The sequence below is a fragment of the Thermobia domestica genome, chromosome 1, assembly GCF_964235325.1.
Source record: "Thermobia domestica chromosome 1, izTheDome1.hap1.1, whole genome shotgun sequence".
Taxonomy (NCBI): domain Eukaryota; kingdom Metazoa; phylum Arthropoda; class Insecta; order Zygentoma; family Lepismatidae; genus Thermobia; species Thermobia domestica.
The window spans coordinates 209,288,991-209,304,582 of NC_137454.1; the positions used below are offsets into that span (position 1 = coordinate 209,288,991).

The window sequence follows — 15,592 nt, forward strand, 5'->3', positions numbered from 1 at the left end:
GCTACCAGAACATCACATGGAAGTACAGAATAGTCTTCATACAGTCGGAGGTAAAAGCTCTGTAAGACCTCTTGTAACGACAAAAGGTGAATAACAAATATATGGGTACATATTAGGACTAGGGGAAGTCATATAGTAAGGGTATACCTGACGGCGGCCATCTTGAAATCCGCCGTTTTGAATTAAGTTTAAGTTTTTAAAATAGTAATAGGGTCATGCGATATATGATTAAAGGCGCAAATTTAATCAGAAGAACAATGTTGACGTTAATTTTGATTTACGCGCAATCGGTAAAAAGTTACAGGGAAATTAAATATTGTTGCAGCATATTTATGTTCTTTACCCCACCTTGTAAATTTTGTGTTAATTATAATAATTAAATAAAAAGTAGGTGGATAAATATTAGGTCTATGGTAAGAGTTGCCTTGATGGCGGCCATGTTCAAATCCGCCATTTTGAATCAGACAAAAGTTTTAAACAAAACGCATGACATTGACACCTTATCAATAGCAAATTTTACCATAAATCCAACGGTATAACCATTTTTGCTTTATCATTAACCAGCATTTGTTATCGCATAAACAAGTTGCTAATTTAAGGAAAAATGACCAAAGTGGAATTGAGTCATAATTGAACTTGGGTCTTTCTTCCAGAAAAGTCCTCAATTAGTACAATCAATATGTAGTTCAGAAAGGAGTGCATGACTCGCACAAATGCTCTGCTCACAGTGAGCACACCTGACAAAGGCAATCGAGTTACACTTGACACATTTGTTAACAATTCCGTCAAAGCAGTAGTCGTAAGGAGCGATTCCATTTAATTTCGTGCTGGTTAATGATAAAGCAAAAAAGGTTATACCGTTGGATTTATGGTAAAATTTGCTATTAATAAGGTGTCACTGTTATGCGTTTTGTTTAAAACGTTTGTCTGATTCAAAATGGCGGATTTGAACATGGCCGCCATCAAGGCAACTCTTACCATAGACCTAATATTTATCCACCTACTTTGTATTTAATTATTATCATTAATACAAAATTTACAAGGTGGGGTAAAGGACATACATATGCTGCAACAATATTTAATTTCTCTGTAACTTTTTACCAATTGCGCGTAAATCAAAATTAACGTCACCATTGTTCTTCTGATTAAATTTGCGCCTTAAATCATGTATCACATTACCCTATTACTATTTTAAAAACTTAACCTTAATTCAAAGTGGCGGATTTCAAGATGGCCGCCGTCAGGTATACCCTTACTATATGACTTCCCCTAGTCCTAATATGTACCCATATATTTGTTATTCACCTTTTGTCGTTACAAGAGGTCTTACAGAGCTTTTACCTCCAACTGTATGAAGACTATTCTGTACTTCCATGTGATGTTCTGGTAGCTGTATCTCCTAAACCCCTGGAGCTTCGCACCTACAACTTCACTGAAATACTGACCACATTTAGTACTACTTTCTCATATGTGTCTCAGTCAGCAACTCGATTCACCCAAACGTAAGGTTTACTTGTCAGTACTTCAATTGCTTAGGGAAATAAAAGGAAGGCTGAAGTAAAATATCTGTCGACACTAGCTACTACTATTGGTTGTCTTGATTTAAATACATTAGTAGTGGAATGGAAAAGTCTTCCAGTTGTATGTGTCAGAAAAGTAAACTAACCTCGATGGATGTAGATATTATGTGCGACGAGACATCGAAAATGAAGGATTTCGTTATGATTCCCAATTGTTTCGCAGATTAATAAATTACGTTCTCTTGCCCACACTCCAACACAGAGGCCGAAAGAATATTTTCCACTGTAAGCGATATCAAAACAAGGAGAAGAAACAGAATCAGGGCTAAAAGTTTAAATTCGGTGTGTCTTATAAGGTCAACTTTTCACGTTAACTATAAATCATTTCGAAGTTGGAAACAGTGATGCCAACCCGTGGAAAAAGTCCCATTTCGTGGAATTCTTTTGACATTAATTTTTCAGAAAGAGATAACGGGAATTTTCGTTGAAATTGCTAACATGGGCTATATGAAATTTTTCTTATATCCAAAATCCACACCTACAAAATTCTCTAGGGGTGAAAGTTAGGCATAAAGAGAAATAAATAATCATGAAATCACTGTTAATTGTCAAATTTTAATCCGATTTAAAAAATCAGGAAAGTCCATGTTACTAAGGAAATGGATTGTGTAGTGTCTGATATCAAAAGTAATAAAAAATTAACCGTCAAGGAACGGAAATTGTTTTCTGGTATTTAAAGACAGAAGAAAAAATAATGAACGAAAGAATGAAAGAAAGTAAAATATCAAACGACAGATAATCATCTTTCAAAACGTTCCACGCAAAATGCATGCAGAAAGAAGTTTTTCTGGCATCATTACGATCGGTACGAGATATTGGCACAAAGGTGTGGTGAAGACACAGCATTTCTAACAAAATATACTTGTTTTCAATTAAGAAAATATTTATTCACAAGCTATATTCTATGCGTAAAAGATCAAATAGTTTCATTTTCACATTGTTATTATTATCACCTTGTAATTAGAATAACGTTGGAAATTCAAAATCAAAATGGGACTTTTTGACTCTTGACATGGTATTTTATAATTTTTCAGATTGGTGTCACTGGTTGGGAAATAACATCTCAAACTTCACAATAAGGTCGATGCGTATTGATAAAACACATAAATATAAATAATTGAAATTATTTGTTGCATGCAAATATAAACAAATTATATTTTTATTACTGTATATATTGAGTCAGTTTCACGAAATACGTAATGTGTATTAATTATTTTATAGTTTTCGGCCACCTGACCGACAGCCAAGAATCCCACAGTAACAGTAGTTTTGATTTTTATCCTTTAGTTAATTTAATTAACTTGTTACAGTATATTTTCCATATTTAAAAAGAGATTTCAATAAAGTTAAATTTACTAGTTTATTGTAGTGTGTTTATAGTTTGTGAGCTTCGTAAATATAAATAAAGAATAGAAAAATTTAGTACTGTTATTAAATAGTTTAACATATATGTTCAATTTATTTCAGGTTGTCAGATTTATGGATTTATTGGTGGATTGACTGGTACAGTGTCGATTGCCACATTAGCAGCTATTGCAGTGGACAGATACTTCGTCATAACATATCCTTTGAATCCATTAAAAAGCACTACTGTATTAAGAGCTAAACTATGCGTTCTATTCGTTTGGTGTTATGGATTTATATTCTCATCCATTCCTTTATTTGGAATTAATAAGTATGTTGCTGAAGGTTACTTAACAAGCTGTAGTTTTGATTATTTATCAGATAGATACGATGACAAGCTGTTTATTTTTATATTCTTTATTGCTGCTTGGTGCATACCATTTTGCATTATATCTTTCTGTTATATTAGTATTTGCCGAGTTGTTAAACAAGCAAGCAAAATGAAAGTTGCTGGGCAGGAATCTACAAGACATTTTAAGGAGAATGAGAAACGAAAAAGAGAAATGAAATTAGGTTTCATTGTCATTGGTGTTGTAACTATGTGGTTCGTTTCTTGGACACCATACGCTACAGTCGCTCTGATGGGTATTTTTGGAGAACATCAGCTGATAAATCCTCTCCTTACTATGATACCTGCACTGTTCTGCAAGACAGCAAGTTGTATAGATCCTTTCGTGTATGCTGTATGCCATCCTCGATTTCGTCTTGAGCTAAAATCAAGTTTCCCATGTCTTTTGCCCAGAAGTGAACAAGTTATGGCACGAGCTGCAATTTCTTTCAGAACGGCTACCATCAATAATTCTTTGGTATGTGAAACAGTGGATAAAAACAGTATTACAACTTACCATGTGCAAAATGCGTTGATCAATACAGGGAAAGTTATTGATTCAGATTCTTTAGAAGATGAGGAAATAGTAATGTTAGCAGTGCAGACAACAGTTGTTGCAAGAACGGAGACTGCTGGAGGGCAGACAGAGGCACTTACCAGCTCTGAAGATAGTTTGTCAACAACAGATAGTGAAGACGCAATGAAACCAAGTGTTTCGATTATTCGTAGCCCGTCAAAATATAACGATGGAAATGTTGTTCAAACGTCCATATCTATGTTTACAAGGAACTTGGAAGAACGTGAGTCTGAAAGGGGCAAATGGTTTTCTCGCTTGAAGAGTAGTCATAGAAGTTTGCCAGTCCTTGGAAAAACAGCTGTAGAAAATAAAATTAAGAACTCCACGTTTTCGAAGAGTTCTAATACCAGTCCTTTGCCAAGGACTGTCATTACTAGATCCAGTTTTCAAGTCAAATCGAAAGTCAAGCACATTCGGGAAGATATATTACATGATCACCAATCAATATAGAGTTAATCGTGAATCCTCAAGAATATGGTATTTTCTTCGTATTGTTAAAATCAGAGGTACTTGTGTCCTGCTTTCGTATTATCATAACTTTTACGGTAATATTATTATTACCTATATTATTTTTATTTTTTATTTGAATGATGATCAAATTGATGGGTTCCGAAATATCTTTATATATTAATTTTGACTTCAGAATACTTCTATAGATCCCAATATATCTTCTCTAAGTGTAAATAGTGTAAATGATCGTACTAGATGCTGATAACTTCAGTGAATCTTCGAAAATGAGTTTACTTTAATTTTCCGGAAAATGTGCAACATAACGTTAACCAAAATGTTAGAAACAGAGGGAAATGTATTAACCTTCACACTTAGGAATTTTCATGATCTATTATGATATTCTGAGTCTGTAATATAGCATACCGACGTAAAATAGTATTCTCATAGAACATTTATTCTGATATACAAGGTGTTTCAAAACAACACTGACACGTTTGGGAGGTGATTCTTTAACCTAATATAGAGCAAACAGTATTGATCAACTTGGATATAGAAATACTTTTTTCATAGCTATGACCAGACGAAATTTTATCGGAAAAATTCAAAAGCAGCCATAGCTTGAGAATAAAATGTCGGAAAAAGTGAATTCCCATTATTTTTAGTCGTAGATTTCATTAGTGCATAAGTGGATGTGGTGCAGAGGCGGAGCAAGAGTGACTCCTAAAGAAACTGGAGAATTACTAGGATATTTTATCAAAATTTAAATAAGGAAACTAACAACAATCAAGCACATTATTTAAACAAACAAAAGTCATAGTACATCGTTCAGGTTACAAGACCACTGGTAGAATTCGAAAGAAGAAGAGATACACTAAAGTGGGACCAAAAAAAAAAAAAAAAAGGAATTTTCGAATATCGAATTCAAATGGCGCGGAAAAGTTGTGTATTCGCATGCTAATAAAGGGAAATATATTGAAAGAAATCCTATGTTTTGTCTTCAGTTCGCGGTAAGGACCTTAAGTTTGAAAATATAACAAAAATCACCAATTATTATCTTAGCGTTCAAATTTTAAGGATTCAGTTTTCCGGCTTCTAGTAGCATGAATTATTTTACTTTAATTGTTTAATAATGATAAAAACATTTTTAAAATTAAAGCGATAAATTTAAGAGTTTGCGCTTATGACCGAAAGTTAGTGAATTTTGCGGAAAATTTGATTTTTAACAGTTTTACAAACAGACACGCTTTTGTGTTAGTATATATACAAGGTTATCGTTAACTAACTTTTCCTAGAGATTGATTTTATATGTATCCAAATTTGAGATGAAAACATTAGTTTGCAGCTTGCAGAACATGTTGGTGAAATAGTGACTGAGAGACAAGACATAATAGAATTGGGTTACAGTAAGATTCTAAAAGCTAGGAATCAACAGACGAAGGGAAAATCTGTTAGAATTTATATGCCTCTCTCAATAAATTTTGGTGCCAAAAACTACATTGAGCTGATTAATTATACGAAATGTAAGCTTCTATCCTCTCCAATGATAGAAGGCTTGGTAACAGAAATATGTTATAATTTATGCCAAATAAAACTGAATTTAAATTTATAAACTTTCCTTGTCACATCCAAACAGTGAACAGATGTGGAAAAATTTGTTACAGAGTCAGCCGGAAAAGTGCCGGAGAAGATAACAAAGATGGCTTTATTAGACCAGCAGTGTACTATTTGATGATCCAATTCGACAGGATATCCGATTTCATGAGTAAGCCCTTGACATAATTAAAGCCCGAAAATAATATAAAAAGGCCATAAATGCTATATACAGTATATTGCAATTTTCATGATAATTTCAGGAAAAGAGCAATTTCACAATTTAGAAGAAGATTTGTTGGCATTTTCTATTTTCTCTTCCACTGCTCATTATCCACGTATGAATGACAGCATACCAAAAATTTGGCTCGCTTTTATCTGACAAAGCAATCACGGCGTCTAATAATAACTGCAGTCTATTGCCGTTCGAGTGTGGCATCTGGACGGGATGTTAGTTCGTCTTTAGTTCTTGAAATTTGGGTTGACAAAGATACTTATCTCAAAGAATTAGCCAGCTATGGTCAGTTATTGCGAGTCGCTGGTGTGCGTGACACCAGGGGCGTCATTTAGGGGGGCAGGAGGGGGGAATTGCCCTCCCCCAAGAGTTTGAGGAATGCATATAATTTAATTGATTGTCTACTAATATACTACTACAAAACGTGAAAACCTTATGTCGGAAGTGCTCTTTCCCCCCCCCCCCCAAGCGAAGTCTGAAATGACGCCCCTGCGTGACACATAGCTGCTGTTTATAGGCGCAGACTTCGGGAGGGGGAGCAGGGCACTTTTGCCCCCCAATATTTAAACGTAGGGTCTTCGTCCCCCCCCCCAATATAATCCAGTCAAGTAAATATTAACAAAGAGAATTCTTTCGTAAACTACGTCGTGCCTTTAATTCAATATTAGGAACAACCTTCTTATTCGATAGGAAATGCCATTTTCAAAACTGTGTTTAATAGAGCACTGAAGCTTCAACTAACACTCTAGCAGCATTGATATGACAAGTGAAGATCAATGTGGTGCGCAAACTTGCAATGAAATTCCCAAATTTTCAACTTGAATTTGTTTTAATCTCTTTAGGCAAATTTGACTTAGGTCGTGAATTTCGCAGCGAATGCAGCGAACCGAAATCTAGCGGGAAGGGGGGTTATCAAGCAGTTGATAGAAAACAGCTGAATATGATGATATACTTATTCATTGTTTGGGTCCCTCCAATATTTTCTTCAAGTCGGTGCTTATACTGCTGTTGATATACATTTCAGTGTTTTAAGATGCTAAAAGTAGGTCTTCTAGAAGAGAGAATATGTAAAAATTTGTGAGTGAGTTCGGATATAGTGTGTTTTCAACAGATGGTTCTGTACTGTTTCGCAAATTGTGAAGCTGTGATTTCCGATTAGAAGCGTTGTTTAGTCACACGCTCATATAAGCACTGCAAAATACAAATCTGCAAAGATTCGCAAATCAGCTGATGAAAAGGTTCACAATCTTCTTGGAATATTCATGAATCCCGCTTTATGTACTAACAATTTTCTCGAGAAAGACACAAAACAAAAAGTTCCAAGGGAATAGTGTTTGAGAAAAACGTATTTTGATAGCGCGTACAAGAGAACTATTGAACGATATCCGTAAAGATATTGATGATAAAAATACCCTAACAGCACAAGATGTGCTAGGCACGTTCCATTTAGGTGTCCCAGATACTTCTTAGGTACCCGACACTTGGCACATATGATATTCATGTGCTAAGTATGTTATACAGTCTTAGGTACTTGTTACACCTAATTGATATTTGCAACTATGCACCACAAATATACCATTTATATACCTGGCTCAGTTTCGCACTCTAACAGTCATTTGTTTCTACGTCGTCACTGTCGAACATATATCTGTCATGTTCTAGGTACGTCCTTTAGATACATACTGTTTCAGATACCCTAACAGCACAAGATGTGCTAGGCATGCGCTATTTCGGTGTTCTAAATTCAACTCCCACATTTGATGCATTTGTTGCTTCTTTTTCTAAGCGATTGTGTACTAGAAGCAGCAAACGCATCAACTTTATTAGATGGCAACTGTTGCCGATCATTTAAAAGTGAATATGAGAAAAAGTAAATAGACACTCGTCATTTTGTTATGAAATTATATAGCGAGCAGATTTTATCTGATCCCAAACGGTTATCGTCGAATATACGTGGTTAAAGGAGCACTCTGATTAGCCAAATTCAAAAGACCTAAAAAAATTTATCCCTCTACAAGCATCTTTCTCTTCATCGCCTCTGTGCCCAGGTTAGCCGGTGGGTGTAGCCGATCGGTCTGAGGCGTTAGGCTGATGATTGCGAGGTGAAGCCCATTGGGGTTTCGAGTCCCTATGTAGTAGCAAGGGTGGAATTTTAACTGTCCTCGATGTTTCTGTGTTCGTGTCCCTGTCGTGTCTAGTAGTCCTGAGAAGTGGTTGCAGTAGAAAATAAGTCAGGAAGTTAAAAAAAAAAGTCGGAAGAGCACGCGGCTAGTGATCTAAAGGTTCGTGGTTCGCGCCTACCCTAAGGTAACTACATTTTTTTACTTGTTTAAAGTGATTTTAGACTCACCTTAATGTAAACACATTACGCATATAGGCGATTTAACATATTTTGGGGGAGTAATTTTGTGGTTCATTGACGCTTAAGGCATGGGGAACATGCCTAGAACATATTAGGGACGTTCTCCAGGTACATGCCAAGCATATGCCTAGGGACGGACATAGACTGTGACTATCACTTGTCATCTATGTGATTTCACTCTCAGAGGTACACTCATGTCCAAAATTGTTGTCGCATATCTATAACTGTCTTCTTGTAAGAATATAATTTGATAATGATTTTGCAGGGTAGTTTTAATACTGATACTATGTGTATAATCGGGAAATGTATACTTGTGGTAAATTTCATAGGATAAGAATTATAAATACGAAAATTAGAATGAGTAAAACAGTATGTTGCTAAATGGACAAGAAAGTTTTATTTTCGTTTTATTGTTCTTATTTACTGCTCTTTTCACATAAAATTTGCCACATACATGTCTTTGCCGATTATACACATACTAATTTTATAAGAAATACCGGGCGAAATCGTTATCAAATTATATTTCTAGAACAACATATTTATAGACATGCGACAATCATTTTGGACGTGAGTGTACATAAGGCACGTACTAGACACATTCCCATGTATCTAAGGGAACATGATAGGCATATGCCTGCTATGTAATTGTGCTGTTAGGGTATATGGATTTCAGTTAATGAAACATGCGATATTCTACGCCGTTCCATTGCTAATGTTGTAATTGGAACTTTGGAAGGGGTTGATTATTCTGTGACCAGAATGCATTAAACACGATAGAGTTCTTCTTTTTGTCATTGGGGAGCACCGTGACTCAGTGGTACATAGCTTATCTCTATTGTGCGGGGTCTGGTTCTATCCTCGGCCAAGTAAGTTTGTAGTGGACAACACTGTGTCCATGAGTTCTCTTGGGGTATTCCGTTTCTTTCCACATTTTCATTCCACCGATTCTTCCATCATCATTCACTTGCCTTAATCATTGTCTCCCTTAGCCTAAAGGACATAATCGTGAGGCGCTAAACTGAAAGATGCCATGTTTCTTTTTCTTTCTGTTACAGACGAAGCTGCATACATTAAATGCACAGAAAAGGTCTTAAGGTTTTATTCCCAAGTATGCTGCATGTCACTTGTTTGGCACACTTATTACATAAAACTGCAGGGGAAGCACGTTCTCATTTTTCCGACGTTGATCTTCTCGTGTCAAATGGGGAAAAGGTATTTCTGTAAGATCCCTGGGAAAACAGTGCCTTTCGTGAGTTAGCCCTGAACTCCCACTTCCACCACAGCCCATCTTAACAAGACGGGATACATGGATTACAGCTGTTCTCTTTTATGCTAAGATTTTCGAATCCATCAAAAGAGTCATGGATACTTTTTATGAGGATGGTGCGTCTTTCAATTATGATTGCTCAAAAGTTTACTGAAGAAGAATTTCTTGAAAAAGAACATACTGTAGGTTTCATTGCAACCAATTTTTGCAAAGTTGTCAGACACTATTACCAACCTTGGGGGCGCGGTGGCTCAGTGGTAGAGGGTTGACCTCCGGTGCTTGGGGTCCTGGTTCGATCCCAGCTCGCGCCGTGTGGACTTTGTGATGGACAAACACCTTGCTCGTGGGCTTTCTCGGGGTTCTCCCTCTTTCTTCATTCCACCATTTCATTCATTTCTCATCATCATAGTCTCCTTTAGCCTAACCGGCATTACCGTGAGACGTAAAATTCAAAGATTTCATTTTTTTCATTTCCAACCTTGAAAAAAGAAAACTGTCTAGCTCTCTGAAAACTTTCAATGATCTAAGTGTTGTATCATACCAGAGGCGAACTGGACAGCCTGGATACCCGGAAATTTCCGGGTGGGCCCTGCGGTCTGCAAAATCACTTAAGATATTGCTTGATTAGTTATAACTAATTCAAAACTCCGTTCTCGTTCATAGTAACCAGTAGAGTAACTAACAGGACCGCAGTGCTAGCGAAAAGGGGGGCACTAGGGACAGGGGGCCCCTGCCCAACTCGTAGCCTTGTTTATTGAAATATCAATAAGACAATAAAAAAGTCTGAAAATACATATAAGTTATTAACTCGAAAATGTCATCTCGTCCATAATTTATGTATTCGATAATGTGTTGTGCAATCGATAACATATAAGGAGCATGGAGCTGATTCTCCTACGCTAAGGAAACCTGTTAGACGTGGAGTTGTTGGACGCGAGTGGTGGCGATAAATGATGGTTCCGTGAGCACAGCGGCGATGTCAGAAAACGGGTCCGAAACCCCAGAAATCGGGCCCCGAAGTTTCGAGATTGGTTCCCTTCTATTCACTAATGAAATATGTAGTTCTTAGATGTGGGAGGTGGTAATGGAAAGGTCGTGGTCCCCTGAGCACAGCGGTAATGTCACAAATCGAGCCCGGGGCCTGATGTCTCTAGATATCGGGCCCTGATAGCATAGGGTCGGGTCCCTTCTATTCACCAATGAAGCATGGAGTTTTTGGACGTGGGTGGTTGCATCGGAAAGGGTCGGTTTCCCCTGAGCACACCGGTTATGTTGTAAATCTAGCCCGGGGCCCAAACCCCAAGAAATCGGGCCCCAAGGAATGTTCATGTTTTATTCAGCATACTTTTTGCTTACAAAAATAAGTTCCCTTATTATCCTGCCTGCATGTTATTCAACCAAACACTACAAGACAATACTGTTAGGGTTGACATTGAGAAAAGTAATAGGTGAGCCATTTGATGGTGTTTCCAATATGAGAAGTGAATTTTCAGGGTTACAGAACTATATTCGAAATTAATCGCCGAAGAACGTATACATTTGATGTTATTCTCATATTTTGAATTTGTGTATTACTACTGGATGTCAGAGCGTTGTAGAAGTGAAAACAATTTTTGGCAATCTGCAACAGTCGGCTACTTTGGTGAATGAATCTTACAAGCGAATGAACATGTGGAAACCACTCATCACTGTGGAAACCATTCGTGGCACATGATAAAATGAAAAAAAAAAAAAAAACTTCACAAAATGGATGGGATTCGGTGGTGGTCGAAGAGTCGAGGTGTAGAGAGATTACTTGAATGTAAAGATAATCTAGAGAGTAGGGTGTATGTTGAATTAATTGTTATGTTGCGTGCAATTATAAGTTCTGGAAAATTTAAGTGGCGGCGACTTCAGGATTGATCTCATATTGGTTGAAATTCGAGTCTGTGGTATTTGGTATTTTCTTTGTTCGCATGTTTGATATAATTTCTCCAGTTTCTAAGTACCTTCAGACAAAAGGAGTGGATATGCTAGCTGCATTCCACATGATAGAGGACATCAGTAAGGAATTTAACAAATTGGTGCTTGTTGATCAAGGAAAGAGTTTGCTGAGTATGTGACTGAAGTACTCGAAAAATTAAACTGTGATAATGAAGTAGAGTGCACATTTCCGAAGAAACGAATTCGAAAAAGGTCATTTTTTGACGAAACTAAGGTAGACACACAATTACCAGGTGAAGCAGCAGCTTTCCGCGTTGTATATTTCGACATGTGCTCGAAGAAATTCGGGGTAGATTAAATGATAGATTTACAAACAACAAAAAATTAATCTTTGATACTTCTTGTCTTGATCCTCGCCGATTTACTGATTTACTAAATGAGGGTATGCCAGAAGGTGCTATGCAGGAGATAGCTGAAAAATGGTTATTTGAGCATGACAATTTGAAATCTGAATTGTTGAATTTTGTTGAAATTTTTGAAAATCTCCAGAAAACTCTGCCAGACTACTGTGATAAAGCAATTAATAAAGACTATACTGACGTACAACCCGATGTAAATGTTGCGAAATGCGACAGTTCTACTGAGTGCAGTGCCTCGGAAGGCGAAAGTGATTCTGAGGAATACGTTGCCTCTTTTTCAGAAGGCCAGTCTTCTAAAATATGCAACGAAAATCATAAGTGTAATCAGTGTTACTTGTGTTGCTGCAGGTTGCTACTAAGGTATACCATGCATGTTTCCACTTGCAAAACAATGATTACTATATACAAATATTTGTTAACTCTTTCAGTTACTCAAGTATCGTGTGAGCGAGCATTCAGGTTATCTTAAATTAATTAAAACTCATCTGCGTTCGTCTTCGTCAAATCATATCTTGGAATCATTTATGGTTATGGCCATTGAAAAGGATGTTCTATAAAAAAATCTCTAATGATGAAATTATCGACGAAATTCTGAAATCTTCTTCTGTCTTTGGAAAAATGCTGCTGTAACAGTTGGTTTGATGAAAGAACTTCATTACTCACATATTTTATAAGAGTTGCAAAACGCATCGAAAACATGATTGACAAATGCGTTATCACCTCTGTGCAGTCAATAAGTATGCGAATTTTTACATCAGAAGCTCGTGCTGTTCGTTCCGTTTTTCTTTTTTGATATTAAGAGGGGGATTCTTAACTGCCGTTAGTAGAAAAATATTTCAGGCTATAATGCTAATATATTATAGTAATGTTCCAATGTAATTACTGTTTAAGAAGTTAACAAATGGTTATTTATTATCAAACTCAGGGTGCTTTATCAGAAATGTTTTAAAACCGTTTCTCTGAACTTTCTGTTTTCAAAATGTTACTTTCTTTTTTTCTCATCTCCAGAATTGGATGGTTACTCAATGTTCTTAATTATATATCATGTAAACAAATCTACAAAGATAAACTATTATTTTACGCAATAAAATTAAGTTTGTTATCATTATTTCACTCATGCGCATGCACCATTCATGAAAATTAAATTCCTCATAATTTTGAAGATGGAATTGTATCATATTCAGATCTCTTTCAATATAAACAGTCGCTGATTTAAATATAAACAGATTTTCAGACTGTAAAAAATAAAGAAAACAAAATAATACTTGGCTATAGATACTCATATACAACTTATATTTCGTAGGGAGGGAAGTTTAGGCATCCCAGTCTCCAGCTAAGGGTTCATTTCTAAAAGGGCAGTCTACTCCAGACCAACTTGGTATTCATCAAGGCCCTTATGCATCATTCTCCGGGTGGGCCCTTGTACTCCCAGTCCGCCTCTGTATCATACCTGGTGACAAGGGCTCACACGATCGGCGAAAGTGTGATCGTGTTGTAAGTGATAATTCAGATTTTGAAAAATTGAAGAAGAAAGCTAGTGTTATGGAAGGTGATACTGATGTAACTGTTGACAATGGCACGAATCCTTTCCAAATTACTTGTTTCCAATATGCTAGGGTGACCAGACGTCCCGCTTTTAACGGAATTGCCCCCCCCCCCCTTTTTTTCCAGAACGTCGTCCAGTGTACGGAGAAAAATGCAAACATAACGCAGAAGTCCCGTTTTGGGTTCTTACTGTTAGTTACGTGGCATACAGTAATTTCTTGTATGGATTTCTACAGTTGTTTGAAGAAATGGTCAACGCTTCTACAAGAAATTCGGTCAACAAAAGACTGTGGCATTCAAGAGACAATCTATTCTCCTAATCTTGGTTCCTGTTAATTATTAAGAGGGTATAAAATTGGAATCAAGTTAGATAAATAAAAATCTGGTTATTTTTAAAAGCTACAGAATTCTTCCTCACTGGGATGAACAGCGACATATCAATGATTATACTTAGCTGAATTTACAAATTATGTCAGTTTGCTGATTCTCCTTTTTAAATATTATTTATCTCTAAATCTGGTCAGTCTACAGCAGCCTTTTCCAACCTGGGGTCCGCAAACCAATCTGAGAAAGGCACACACAGTGGTGAGAAATACACTATTTTAAGTTAAATGATCGAATTAATAATGACAAGTCAATTTCTGTGAGAACTGATATTCGGCCAACAAGAAGTTGCCTATACTCCAAAGGCATTTTTTTTTCTCTGACAGAGCCAAAAAGCATGTAGATACTGATGTATGTGTTTGTAAAATATCAGGGAATGAAAAATTCTTGCCCGGCATTCTTTCATTTGTCCAAAAAACCCCTACTAACAAGGAACGGACATGAATCTGTTATTTGGACACCCGAATCAAACCTAGTCCATTCAATAAATATAACAAAGATATGGTCATGCACAAAAAAATAGGTGCCATAGACAACGGAGTAAGTCCCTTGGGCCCATTAACCCTTTTAGTATAAAGAAAATCGTAGACTGGCAGTGAAATAGCTATTGCATCAACACTGGTTATTGGAAAGTCATGGTTTATAGTTCATTCTCTTCAGCATGAAACATGCTTTTCAGAGGTGCTATGTATTGGGGCCCATAACGTACTTGAACCGGGAAAACTGGGATAATGTCGGGAAAATTCCCTCCAGAAATCCCTCCCTTCAACTTTGGACCTCTCTGGAGTGACCCCGAGTAAAACCACATAATCCAAATGTACCTCGAAAAATACTATAGGGTATAAGAAATGTGTGTACCAAGCTTTGTATTGATAGACATAATAATTGAGTTGAGTTGAGTTTGAGTTTAACGTCCCGTTCTGCAGCGAGGCTATATGAGACGTGGACCTACTGATTAACGTGGAATCCGAATCACATAAGCTCTCGCCGGATAGACATAATAAGTAAGAGGGGAAAGCGTGTATTAGTATACAAGCTTTTCCCTCATATCTATTCCGTGTGAAATGAATTTTGAACATAGTACCCACATCAAGCTGGGTTTTTATCATGTCATTTTGATTGAGGGCGTAGAGAGTTCAAACTTATGTTAAAAATAGAATATACTACTGGTTTTCCCCATTACACTTTCATTGAAATACGTATCTTAAAGGGGGGAAAGAGATTTCAATTATTCTCGCCGTGCGAGAAACGGGTATTTCAACTAGTCTACAGGGTCTAAAAGTGTGGAAACTCCCTAATAAGTGATAAAAATAAACTCAAGTAACAATATAAGTTGGGAATAGGGATGGGTGGAAAATGTTTCAGGACACATAACAATAACGTCCGCCATCTTGAATTTTATTTAATTGTATTAACTGGAAGACATAGCGTATGACATGACATTTTAATAGCAACTTTTTGTAGAAATTGATTGGCACTGTTATTTTTGCTCTAGCTTTAACCATTACGAAGATATTTTTGTATCGTT

General features: G+C 36.6%; 2 protein-coding genes across 3 annotated transcripts in view; one reads left to right on the forward strand and one right to left on the reverse strand.

Moving 5' to 3' along the window:
* LOC145678506 (opsin, ultraviolet-sensitive-like) overlaps positions 1 to 6,099 on the forward strand; it is a 63,973-nt gene extending 57,874 nt beyond the window's left edge. The window contains exon 3 of the mRNA XM_081748731.1: positions 3,048 to 6,099. Coding sequence (XP_081604857.1) covers positions 3,048 to 4,339 — 1,292 coding nt within the window. The 3' untranslated portion in view covers positions 4,340 to 6,099. The remainder of the gene's footprint in view (positions 1 to 3,047) is intronic.
* Positions 1 to 15,592, reverse strand: part of LOC145693417 (transmembrane protein 138) — a 287,808-nt gene that overhangs the window by 165,955 nt on the left and 106,261 nt on the right. The window lies entirely within an intron of this gene.